The sequence below is a fragment of the Nematolebias whitei genome, chromosome 10 (assembly GCF_014905685.2).
Source record: "Nematolebias whitei isolate Nwh7 chromosome 10, NemWhi1, whole genome shotgun sequence".
NCBI lineage: Eukaryota > Metazoa > Chordata > Actinopteri > Cyprinodontiformes > Rivulidae > Nematolebias > Nematolebias whitei.
Window position 1 is genome coordinate 28,753,831 of NC_056507.1, and position 12,264 is coordinate 28,766,094.

A 12,264-nucleotide genomic window follows, 5' to 3' on the forward strand; every position below is an offset into this window, starting at 1 on the left:
CTTCCCACACTCTTCCAATATTCTAAACAATGTTTCTAAACTCTAAATGCTCTAAAAGAGCACAGAATGTCATGATTTCAGCTCCCTGACACCTGTCAGCGTTCTTGGCCACGCCCACTTCTCCATAGGAAGTTTATCCTGCAGCAGTATGGGCTGCGCAAAGGTGCAGGAGGACACTTTTTCTGCAGCTCTGGGTTGCATAAATGTGCAGCAGGTGCAAAAAATTTTTTTTTTTAAATTTTAAATAAAAATTTCATGCCGATTGTGCGGCTCCTCCATCAATCAGCCAATTGTGTGTCATGTCCAATCTTATTTAAAAAAAACTGCGATAGAGCAAGTTTGCGTTAAACAAACCGCGAAGTAGCGAGGGACTACTGTAATTCTAAAGTATTTTTACTGCAACATCATTTTGTGTGTACTACAGATTATTCATATAACTAACAAACCTCAGGATTTGAGTTGATCACTTAAAGTGACTTAATTTATGACTTAATTTAGGGGTCGAGATGGGGTAGAGGTAGGGCAACTGACTTGAGACCAGAAAGTTACGGCTCAATCCCCACTTCCCCAGCCATCCCTACATGTCGGGGTGTCTCTGAGCAGGACACCTAATCCCTAATTGCTCCCTGGGTGCTCAACAGCTGCCCACTGCTACACCTGGCTGTATCTAAGGTGTGATGGGTTAAATGCAAAGAACTAATTTCGCCATCGTATGGAAACATACAATGATGACAATCACAGACTTCCCTTTATGTGCTGATACAAATCAAGTCAATCAGGTATAAACAGCAAACACATTAATGAGGCTGTCACGGTGTCCGACATCTGAACAGTTTGTAGGGTTGTGCTCGAATGTTCTCTGGTGTAAAGCGTTTTTACCTCACTTTCAGGGGACAATCGCTGGGAGGCTCCTTCTTCTGTTTGGGCATTGATGATGGACTTCAATGCCCCTTCTTCAAACTGGAATACACAGAGAAAACCCATTTAGTGAGCAGACATGTGTATAAAACACACACACGATGAGCCTACTCACCTTCAAGCGGTTCAGTTGGTCTTGCAGCATCACTTTGATTTTGAGGAGCGTCTCCTCCTCCTTCTTCAGCTCCTGTAAACGGCTGTGCATGTTTCCTGCTCCAATCAGACCATTCCTAAAGACTGGAAGAGCAGAAACACAACGATTTGTGTTTTATACATGCTGTGTTAACTGTTACATATCTCACATCTGTCCTAGTTAAAAAGACAACATATTTGATAAACATTTAAACAGATTTAGTCACCAAAGAACCATTAGTATTGCTGAGATTTTTATTGTTTATAGAAATAACACGCAACTTTACCAGTAAAAGGAACATCGATTCCTGATTTTACAACAAGCTACAAGGGACAAACAGTTTCGTCTATAACGGTAACCTGGAAAGAACAGTTTATTTTACCAAATAGAGCCCAGAATATAGTTTGAAAGCTTTACCTCTTTTTATTAACTGCGCCTAAAGCTTCATAGCAGCATTAAAGTCGGTGATACGGTGAATTTATGTCAAAAGCTCAGATCAAGGCTTTGCGCTACACTACAGGCTACTAGCTAAAGTTTGGTTCCTGTGATGGTCATGCGGTCACATCCGGGACTGTGGGGCTTTCAAGTGCTGGCAGAAATTGTAGCTTTGTCTCAGGGTTTGCAGCAGAGCACCCACAGAATCTAAATTATTTGACTCTACACACGAAGCTGTTCAACTTTTTTTTTTTAACCTTTATTTTACCAATAAATAAATCTACTGAGATTGTTAATCTATTTTCCAACATTATTTTCCAACATTTTAACAACATTTAGTTGTTAAAAAGAGTACATTTTCTACGGAGGTCTGCTGATATTGTTTTTGCAAACATTTTCACTCATAACATCTAATTTTGTAAAAGTGTGTTTGTGTCGCAGTTTTTTTTTTTCAAGGTTTCACGCGAACGCTTTGCTAAAGACTTGGTGTATCAACTTTTAAAAATACGACAATAAATTGAGCACTGAAAGGCAGCATTCATGATGGCGGATTGTGGAATGTGGCGGCATCTTGTGGTAAGTCGACGGTCTTCTTCGTCTGCTTGTACTTTGCAACAGATTGTTTTTGTATTGAACGCTTTTTTAAAAATTTCAACAGAGGATTTCAGACGATACGAAAATTAAAAACGTCCCCAAACAGTTAAACGAGGAACCTGAAGCATACTTTCTAAAGCGGTTACAGCTGTTTTGTTTTTTTAACAATGGCCGCCTATTTTCGTAGACAGGTTTGACTTTTAAGTTTGCATTTTTATTGTAAAAAAAACAACATAAAGCATTTTGAAGTAATTTTTGTTGCATTGTTTGCTTGATTACGAAGGGACGATAAATAAATAGGTGAGCAGGTGTAGGTCATGCTGGGTTTGTGTTTTTTTGTTTTTTTCCAACTAGGCAGAGAAGCTGCTGAAGCTAGACCAGGGTCTGCAACCTTTACGATCAAAATAAACATTTTTACACCTTTGTTCACTACATTAAACGTGTCAGTAAGGGTGACACTATAAAGCAAAAAATATCTATTGATTTTTAACATTTATTAAAGTAAAAAAACAGATTCTTGTGGGGGGGATATTTAAATTAAAAAAAATCTATTAACTGTGCAGACACTTCTTCATATAAAGAAATAAAGTATCAAGTTAAGGTATGTTTCTTCTTGTACTCGTGCCAGTGTTCACATATTTGAAATAACAGAAAAACTGTTTGAACTAGTCCTTTTTTGTTGTTTGTACAACCAGTAAAATTCAGTTTTATGTCAGTTTTGGTCAAAGCTTGAAAGAGCCGCTGCAGAAGAACCAACGAGCCGCATGTGGCTCCAGAGCCGCAGGTTGCAAACCCCTGAGCTAGACTCATAAATCCCTAATCAGGATTATCACTGTGAATAAAAAAAATCACTGTAATGCCACGTTGATTGGTGATATGTACTGCTGATTATCCATGCTGCTGATCTCATGCTGCTGATTATTACATGCTGCTGTGTTCATTCGTGCTCATCTGCTCACGCAGACTCATGTTCGTGCTGCTGTTGTTCGGCGTATTATTTAGCACTATTAAGTGTTTAGTGTTCTTTCTTAGTTTAGCGTAATTCTTAGTTTATATCTTAGATCTTATTACTGTTTCTTTTTATAATTTATATTTTTGCTGTTGTTGGATGTACGGTAACTGGGACCCTGTGTATACAATTTTGTTCCACCTCATGTACCACATGTGATGCGAATGATAATAAAACCTACTTGAACTTGAGAAGAAGGAGCAGGAAGGAAGCACAAATGTTTGTTTTGTCGCTTGATGAAAAGGATTAAAACAACCATCAAAGGAAATAATCTTGGTTTGGACATTGGACTTTTATTTTTTTATTTTTGCCTGCATTGAAAAATAACCAAGTTGCAGTAGTGGCCTTTGGATCTTTTAAATGGTTTGAGTTTGAAAGAAATCGCCACAACACGAGTATTTTCATGCATGCTGAGTTAGGCATTCATGCAGCTCCCCATTGTTTACCCCAGAGTTGCCCCTCCAGTAAATATTCAGCCTTACTGCACTTCGCCTACAGTTCATTAGGATCCAAACCTCCAACTATAATGAAAAGGAGCCTGAAAAGTAGATAACAGGTTCGGTGAGACTTAAAACAAGCTCCACATGGAAGCTATTGATTTGAACAAGCTCTGACACAGCTTTTATTTAGTGAGGAGCCCATTAGCTTCTTTAAAAGATTTCCCCTTTAAGTCCATCCAGATGTTTGTGTTGATAATCATACAGCATGCAGACACATCTGGAAACACAGGAGACAAGCCTATAGGAGGCACATACCCGTCTGCCTTACACACATGCAAAGAGTTATTCTGTGGGTTGTAGATTCATCACATTTCCTAATTTTTCCACGTTTCTTATTTATTTGGTGGTTTTACATTCTTTAGATTCTTGGTGCAGGGATGGGGTTAATGAAAAGTGAAAAACACCACAGTCACAAAGACTTTGAGGACTCCTACATCATAGAAAACGTATACAGCACTGCATAAATCTTCACTGCTCCCTGTAGATTTTTATTTTTGGTTTCCAAGAAACAGACTTTCTTGTAACCTTTTAAAGTGGTCTTCAGCAAAATGTTATCTTCAGTTTTCTTTGGATAATATATATACCTGACTGTTTTCAGAACTTTTTTTTTAATTAGGCCACTTTAAATTCAATAGATGAACCAGTGTTGTGGTTACACAGGCAATTTAGCAAAGAACCAACTACAATCTGCTAGTCTTTTTGACATTTTTAACTGGAAGTGATGACCAAGGGGAATGCCTGCATGTAAGCAGAGCATTGCTACAAGGGCTAACAACACAGTAGAGAAGAATCTAATGTTTCTTAAATTATTTTGTCACTATCAGAGAGATGACGAAGAGTCAGAGTTCACATATTGGTTCAATAAACAGATACCAACATAGTCCTCTTTTTAAATAGTTCCCTTTTGGTGTCACTTCCTGTTACATGTCAAGTTCAAAATATGATATGTCAATTATGTAAGAAAATGGGTAAAAATCATGTGTTATGTCAATTTTTTTAAATATGAAGTTGTTTTCTTTCACATTTTCAAATGTAGGGTATGCATGTCACAGGAGCTCTAAAGTTCCAATTATGTTATTTTTTTTATTTTACCTGAAAGAGAAGCTGCTCTCTTACAGTTAATATCCTAATTATTAGTTTGTTTGACTGACTTTGTTCTGTCTGTATTTCAGGTGAAAAGCAGCAGCTGTACAGTGCAACACCACACTTGACAGCTTTCTATGTAAGAAGACTATAATCTAGGTCATGAAGTGACAGACCTGTTTGAAGTATGCTTGAAAGTGAGTACCGGTAATGATCACAGTAGAGTTCTGGTTTTGCTTTTCTTCATAACACATTTCCAATGCTTTGTTTTGTTAGGACTGAATATTGTATTTAACATAATATAGATATTAAGTGCCTCAGACCTTAAAGTGGCTTGATCAGTCATAAGAATGCCTAAATGCAGGACATGCTAAGGTTAGGTGTTGATGTACTATCCTTAATGACTCGTTGTCAAGAAAACAAATCAAACTAAACAAGGTGCCAAGACCAAAGTAGAGATGTCAAGAAATAAACATCAGCAAACGCAAAGCTGAACTGAGACAGGAAACAAAGCTGAGCAGATGTAAGAAGTCAAAGTCAATGAGACCGTCAATGAGTTTAACTACCGGGGGTGTGAAAACCACAGTGACTGCAGGTGGGTCAATAAGGGACAGAACAAACACGATGTGAGAAGATGTAGACGACTTGAGAAAACTGCATAAGCATTTTTAGAAACATAAAACGAGCATTAAAAGTGAACACCAAGGATATTGGCTGAAACATAAACAACACCCTTCACAAAATTACTGTGTTTTCCGCCGTACACGTCGCAATGATGCCCTATAAGTCGTATCAGTCCAAATATGTCAAATAAAGTGAACAAATCCATAAATATGTTGCTTTGCCGTATACGTCGCATCTATTATGTGTCACTGCTGACAACCCAGAAATGTGGGCCGGTGTTGTGCCAAAAATCGAAGAACTACCAAATGGTGGTCAGAACTTTAACAAGAATTTAACAAGATTAACAAGAATTCACACTTAAAAACAATTATTTGTTTGTTTGAAATTATAGTAAATATTTGTCTCAGTCTAACTTTTCCTTAATAAATGCACTTTGACTGTCAAATCAGCTTTATTTCAAAAGCCGATACGTGGAAGTAAATGCGTGCACGAGACGAGTCGCTGCGCAAATTTAACAAGATAAACGCCTAAAAACAATTATGTGTTTGCTCACAATTATAGTAAAGGAGTGTCTCAGTCTAACTTTTCCTTAATAAATGCACTTTGACTGTCAAATCAGCTGTATTTCAAAAGCCAGTATGCAGAGGTAGGAAGGCGCAGAAGGACGAGTCGTTGTGCATTTCTTTGAAATTTGACAAGATAACCACCTAAAAACAATTATTTGTTTGCTCAACTTCATAGTAAAGGTGTGTTTCAGTCTAACGGTTGCTTAGTAAAAGGACTTTAACGGTCAAATCAGCTGTATTTCTTGAGTATTCACTGCCTCGGTGCTCCCAGGAGCGCAGACAGGGAAGAAAAAAGGAGAAACGCTGTGCGTTTCTTCGAAATTTAACTAGATAAGCACGTAAAACAATTATTTGTTTGCTCGACTAGCAAAATTGTGTCTCGGTTGAACTTTTACTTAATAAATGCACTTCAATGGTCAAATTAGCTGCATTTCGCGAGGGCGATGCAGCGAAATGAAGATGGTTTGACGGTTGCTCCAAGCAGCGAGCATAACAAAGGTGACAGGCTATGGCAAGCCGATTGTGTCATTAATAGTTGGTGAAGATTCTTAGTCATCCAGGACATGGTAAATTCAAAAAAGTTCAAGACAAAAATAATAAACTACAAAGTAAAGTATAATAAAGTCCAGTTGTTTTTGTCTTGAATTTTTTTAAATTTGTCATTATAGCCACTTTCACCTATTACATGATACAACAGCATGCCTTACTACTCTGCTGCCATCTAGTGGTTGAAAATGGTACTGTTCAATTTTTTTTCAGTCAAAATGAATGAAAACGGTCATCTCAGTCAAAAATTGGTTTAAAAATATGGGAAACCATCCATAAATATGTCGCTTCGGCGTATAAGTCACAGGGCATGCAAATTATGCAAAAAACTGTCACTTCCTTATACTGCAAAAAATATGGTATGTGATTTTTAAAAAATATAAATCTAACTTTAAAATAGCTTCATTTTCTTGGGCACATATGGTCATGTTGTTGTTGGTCTTTCAAAAACACTACATACTTATGGTCTCTGCAGAGAAAAGGTTCAACTATAGAAGCTTTTAATCTACTGTACTACAGCTAATGATGGAAATATGGAATAGATAATAATTCACTGAATATTTGATTAGATTAATTTTTTTAGTTTAAATTTCACCCTTATTTAGCTAGGTATAAACACAAAGAACAAATTCTTATTTACAATGCTGGCTTGGCAAGAACCAACAGGTATTTGTAGGGTCAAGGGAAGGGAAGTTTATTCAACCTTTATTTATACAGGTTAATCCCATTGAGCCTCGAGGACTCATTTACAAGAGAGATCTGATTTCAACAAAGAATGATGACAACAATGGACAACAGTGACAAAAATAGACAATTATAAAAAGGCATACAGATTTTTTAATATATTTTTTTTATACAAATAAGATGGTAAAAATGTAACAGGACAGCTAGATTCTAAGGCGAATGTAGAAAACTAAAAACAGGAACATGTCTGCATTGGTCCCTGCCAGGAGTCCAACAGATTCTTAAAGCCACTTAGAGAGGTCAAGGTCGAGAACTTCAGATCTTTTTGTAAGATATTCCAGGAAACAGGAGCAGAGTAGGAGAAGGCCCTTTTGCCAAGTTCAGTCTGCACTGAGGGAACACTGCAGGTAATGATGTCCTGAGAGCGCACGTTGTAGCTGCACTCACGCAGAGACATGTAGGAGGAGATGTATGAAGGCAACAGACCAAGAAGTGATTTAAAGATGAAAATGTACCAGTGAGAGAGTCTGCGTGAAGTTAATGGTGACCAGTTAACCAGTGAATACAGGGTGCAGTGGTGGGTACGATAATCACAGCCAGTTATGAATCTTAGTGCACCATGATAGACAACATCCAACATCTGCAGGGTTCTTGTAGGAGCGTTCATGTAAATAATATCACCAAAATCAATTGAGGGAAGGAAAGTCACAGATACAAAGCGTTTTCTAGCATTCAGAGTTAGACAGGATCTGTTTCTGAAATAGAAACCCAGTTTAACTTTCAGTTTCTTTACTAGGTTTTCCACATGGAGCTTAAAAGAGAGATGCGAGTCGACCAAGATACCCAAATATTTATAGGAATCAACAAACTCAATGGGGACACCATTTGAGGATAAAATCGGAGGAAGAACTGCTGGGACCAACTTCCTGTTTGAAAAAAAAACCATCCCTTTGGTTTTATCGGCATTTAAGACAAGTTTGAGATGGAACAAATCTGACTGGATGATGATGAAAGTGAGGCAAAACCATGAAATATGGTTTTGTCATTTATAATTGTATACTTTGCAGGATTTGGCATGTCTCAGTATGTGGCCATGTGCTGGAATTTTACTGGTTTGTGAGGCACGTATGGAGAGAAGACCTTACAAGGCTTGGAGTGGAGCTTTGTGTCAGTCTGTTGAAGTCCTCAAGAATTCAGGATGAAAACTAGGATTCAAATGAAAACCAGCTTGAAAACATGAGGTCTGATATCAAAACTGCTAGCTTCACATCTCAGACATGACAGGCCCTCAGTGCTATCAGGGTTTTACTTGGAACCAGACTGTCCAACTTGGAGGAGGATGGTACCAAACGGTTAATGTTGTGCTTCTTGTTTGTTCCCGGTCATCATGCAGACTGGGTTGCAGTTATAATGTACTTTTTTCCCAGTCTCAGTCGTCACAGGCAGAGTTAAACCTCATGCTGAGGCCTAGTGGAAGCTGAGGCCTCAGCATCTTTGCACAGGCTGTGACTGCTTGTCTAGTATACTTGTGCAGAGTTTGAAGGCACTCCCTACGTTTACGTCTACGCCTATGTATTTTGATGGGGGGGGGGGGGGGGGCTTTAAAAGGGAGAGGTGAAAATGGCCAACAAACCTTGAAGAAAAAAGAAGAAAAGGTGTGGTGGACTTTGAACAAACTATTAATAGAATTACAACAAAGTCCATGCTCAATAATCCAGGTATAAAATCCAACATTTTTCAGTCAGGTCATCTGAACAGTTTCTTTTTTTGTGCTGAAACGTTTCACCTTCGGTCCGGAAGGCTTCATCAGTCAAAGAAACACACAACAAAACTGATTCTTCCCCCAACAGCTTACTCCAAAGTGGAACAAACCAGTTCTGCTTGTGATTAGATGGTCTCTTTGGTATGCCCCTCCTCCATTGCCGGCCCTCTTCCTTGTTGACAGTCTTGTCAAATGGGTTGAAAACAACAAAGGATTATTGAGCATGGACTTTGTTGACAAGACTGTCAACAAGGAAGAGGGCCGGCAATGGAGGAGGGGCATACCAAAGAGACCATCTAATCACAAGCAGAACTGGTTTGTTTCACTTTGGAGTAAGCTGTTGGAGGAAGAATCAGTTTTGTTCTGTGTTTCCTTGATTGATGAAGCCTTCCGGATCGAAGGTGAAACGTTTCAGCACAAAAAAAGAAACTGTCCAGATGACCTGACTGAAAAATGTTGGATTTTATACCTGGATTATTGAGCATGGACTTTGTTATTAATATAATTATTAATTAAGGAAGTAAAACAAAGTTGCTTTTAATGACTGCTCACTTTTTTACTTGCCCTGGAGATTAATCTAGTCTCTCATGTGAAAAACAGATCACATTATGAGAAATTTATAGTTGATTGGACAATTGGTCTGTCCAGAAACACATTAAAATATCACTGCAGTTTTATCCTAAAGTGGACAACTCAATAATCCAATTTAAAAGTATTATATTTTTTATTGTCAGATTCATCATCTTATTTTATTGTGAATTTTAACATATGATTTTCTATATGGGCAGCACGGTGGCGCAACTGGTAGATCTGCTGCCTCTCAGCGAGCAGGTCCTTGGTTCAAACCCGGTCCAGGGGCCTTTCTGGGTGGAGTTTGCATGTTCTCTCCGTGCATGCGTGGGTTTTCTCCAGGTACTCCGGTTTCCTCCCACAGACCAAAAACATGCATGTTGGTAACTCTAAATTGTCCCAAGGTGTGAGTGAGAGAGTGAATGGTTGTTTGTCTCGTTTGTCTCTATGTGGCCCTGTGATGGACTTGCGACCCGTCCAGGGTGTACCCCGCCCCTCACACAGTGATTGCTGGACATGGGCACCAGCGACCCCCGTGACCCAAAATGGAATAAACGGGTAAAGATAATGGATGGATGGATTTTCTATATTCATTAAAAATCTTAGCTTTCACAGTCTCTTTGTTATCCCTCAGAGGTTATCGTTCAGTGATAGTTACATTTTAATGGGTTGTTGTCATTTTAATTATTTATTAGAGTACTAAATGATAACTAGACTAACCTAAGAACAGTATGACTGAAGAATGGTACAGATTTCTCATTTTTATTTTCAAATTTTCAAAGAAACACTTTAGTGAGATTAAAAGTATCTGATTCTACGTGTCTCTGTGAGGGACTTGATCTGTCCAGTGTGTACCCTGCCTCTTGCATGTTGACTGCTTGATATGGGCACCAGTGACCCCTGTGACCTGGCAAGGAAGAAGCGTGTAAAGATAATGGATGGATGGATTCTTTGTGGATACATGCAAATGTTGATTAAAGTCACTCATCTTCAGGAGGAGGGACAGGCATGCATTGCATCTAGGGAATTGGCATGAGTAACTCCACCCTAAAGTGAGGCTACAGAAAGGAAGTTATAATGATTACAAATGAGACGAGAGATGAAAGTAAGTGTTGACCAGTTTGAGGTCATGTTGTCAGTGAATCACTGGGGAATCTTTCTTTCTCTTGTAGTCAGAGATGTGAAAACAAGTCTAGCTAGCATTGTCTGCTTTTTTTTCTGTTCAGTAAGAATTCTATGCGTTTTGCACTTAAACTAATTTTTGAATACAAAACTGGTATTCACTGTCAGGCAGGCCTTTCACTGAAGGTAAAAGGAAATGTGTGGGTGGCAGCTCTGACATGTTTCCTCCTTAACGTTAGTTACGGTGACGGGAGTATCGGCTTAGAAAAAGAAAGGACTGCTTGTGGAGATGGCGGCGCTTTTGTTTTCAAGGACCTTAACTAAACCTTTACATTTCCTGTCCAGAACTCCCACACACATATTCATTCAAGTTGGCTCGCACACGCCGCAGAACAATGGTTATCAGAATAAATTCATTCCTATCTGCTCAGTCTTCTGCACGTACACAGGCTGTACGTGCAGAAGACTACGAATGCCTACTTTGATGTTTAATTACTAGTAAATGCTATAAAAGTGCACTGGCTGGTCCACATGTACACAAATGAATGTTACAAATAGTAACGTGATGTATTATGGACTACCTTGTCATAAAAATATATGTATTTACTTGTAGAACCAACTAGTGGCAGTAATGTGAAGGAGTTGTCTTCATGACTATCATTTTCTCTCATAAATGAGGAAAATATTTGGCTCATTCTTCTTTATATCTTTGCTTTAGTTCATTGAAGTTTACATGTATTTTTTTAAAGGTGATAGCTCAGAAGTGGGGTTCTGAGGAAACAATTACAGTGTAGTATCTTACCTGTTGTAGGAAACTCTTTGAATGACCGCAGTTTGGAGAAATAAAGTTTAATTCTGACCAGATTGATGAGCTAATGGCTAATCTAAGCGGGCCAAGACCAAAGTGGACTGCTGCTACTTAAAACAACACCACTTATATATTTTTTATTCATTCAACCTTTATTTATACAGGCTAATCCCATTGAGCCTTGGAGACTCGTTTACAAGAGAGACCTGATATTTTTTTAAACAAAGAGTGATGACAACAGTGGATAACAACGGCGACAATAGACAATCATAAAATAGGCATACAATTTTTTTAATTCTTTTTACTAATGAAAATTAAATGACAACCAAAAGGACAGTCAAAAGGAAAAAGTAGCAACAAAAAAAAAAAATCCAACAACAATAAACCGATAGATTATAAGGCGGTGTAGAAAACTAAAAACAGGAACATGTCTGCATTGGTTTTTGCCAGGAACTTAACAGATATAAAGCCACTTGGAGAGGTCAAGGTCGAGAGCTTCAGATCTAGCCATTTGTACAATGCTATTTTACTTTACATCATTGTCAGGTTTGCATAACAGTAGTCTCTGCTACTTCATGGTTCATTTTTCGCAGACTCGCTCTTTCATGATTTTTCAAAGTAAGATTGGACATGATACACAATTTGCTGATTGGTGCAAGAGCCTGCATGAGCGGCATGAATTGTTTTTTTAAAATAAATTATTTAAATGATTGAGCACCTGCTGCACCTGTGTGCAGCCCACAGGTGCAGGGAGAAGCTCCCTCCTGCAGCATGTCAATCTTCGCACTGCAGTAGAGAAGTGGGCGTGGCCAAGAGCGGCAGGTGGCAGAAAGAGCAGAGATCATGACATGCAGTGCTCTTTTAGAGCGTTTACAGTTTAGAAACATTGTTTAGAATATTGCAAGAGTGT

At 38.4% G+C, this 12,264-nt stretch overlaps 1 protein-coding gene across 1 annotated transcript in view; it reads right to left on the reverse strand.

Annotated features, from left to right (window-relative positions):
* Nucleotides 1-1,602, reverse strand: part of snapc5 (small nuclear RNA activating complex, polypeptide 5) — a 5,053-nt gene extending 3,451 nt beyond the window's left edge. The window contains exons 1-3 of the mRNA XM_037683540.1: nt 1,469-1,602; nt 1,034-1,155; nt 880-960 (exon numbers count right to left, since the gene is read on the reverse strand). Of these exons, the coding sequence (XP_037539468.1) occupies nt 880-960; nt 1,034-1,123 (171 nt within the window). The 5' untranslated portion in view covers nt 1,124-1,155; nt 1,469-1,602. The remainder of the gene's footprint in view (nt 1-879; nt 961-1,033; nt 1,156-1,468) is intronic.
* Nucleotides 1,603-12,264: the final 10,662 nt, after the last annotated feature.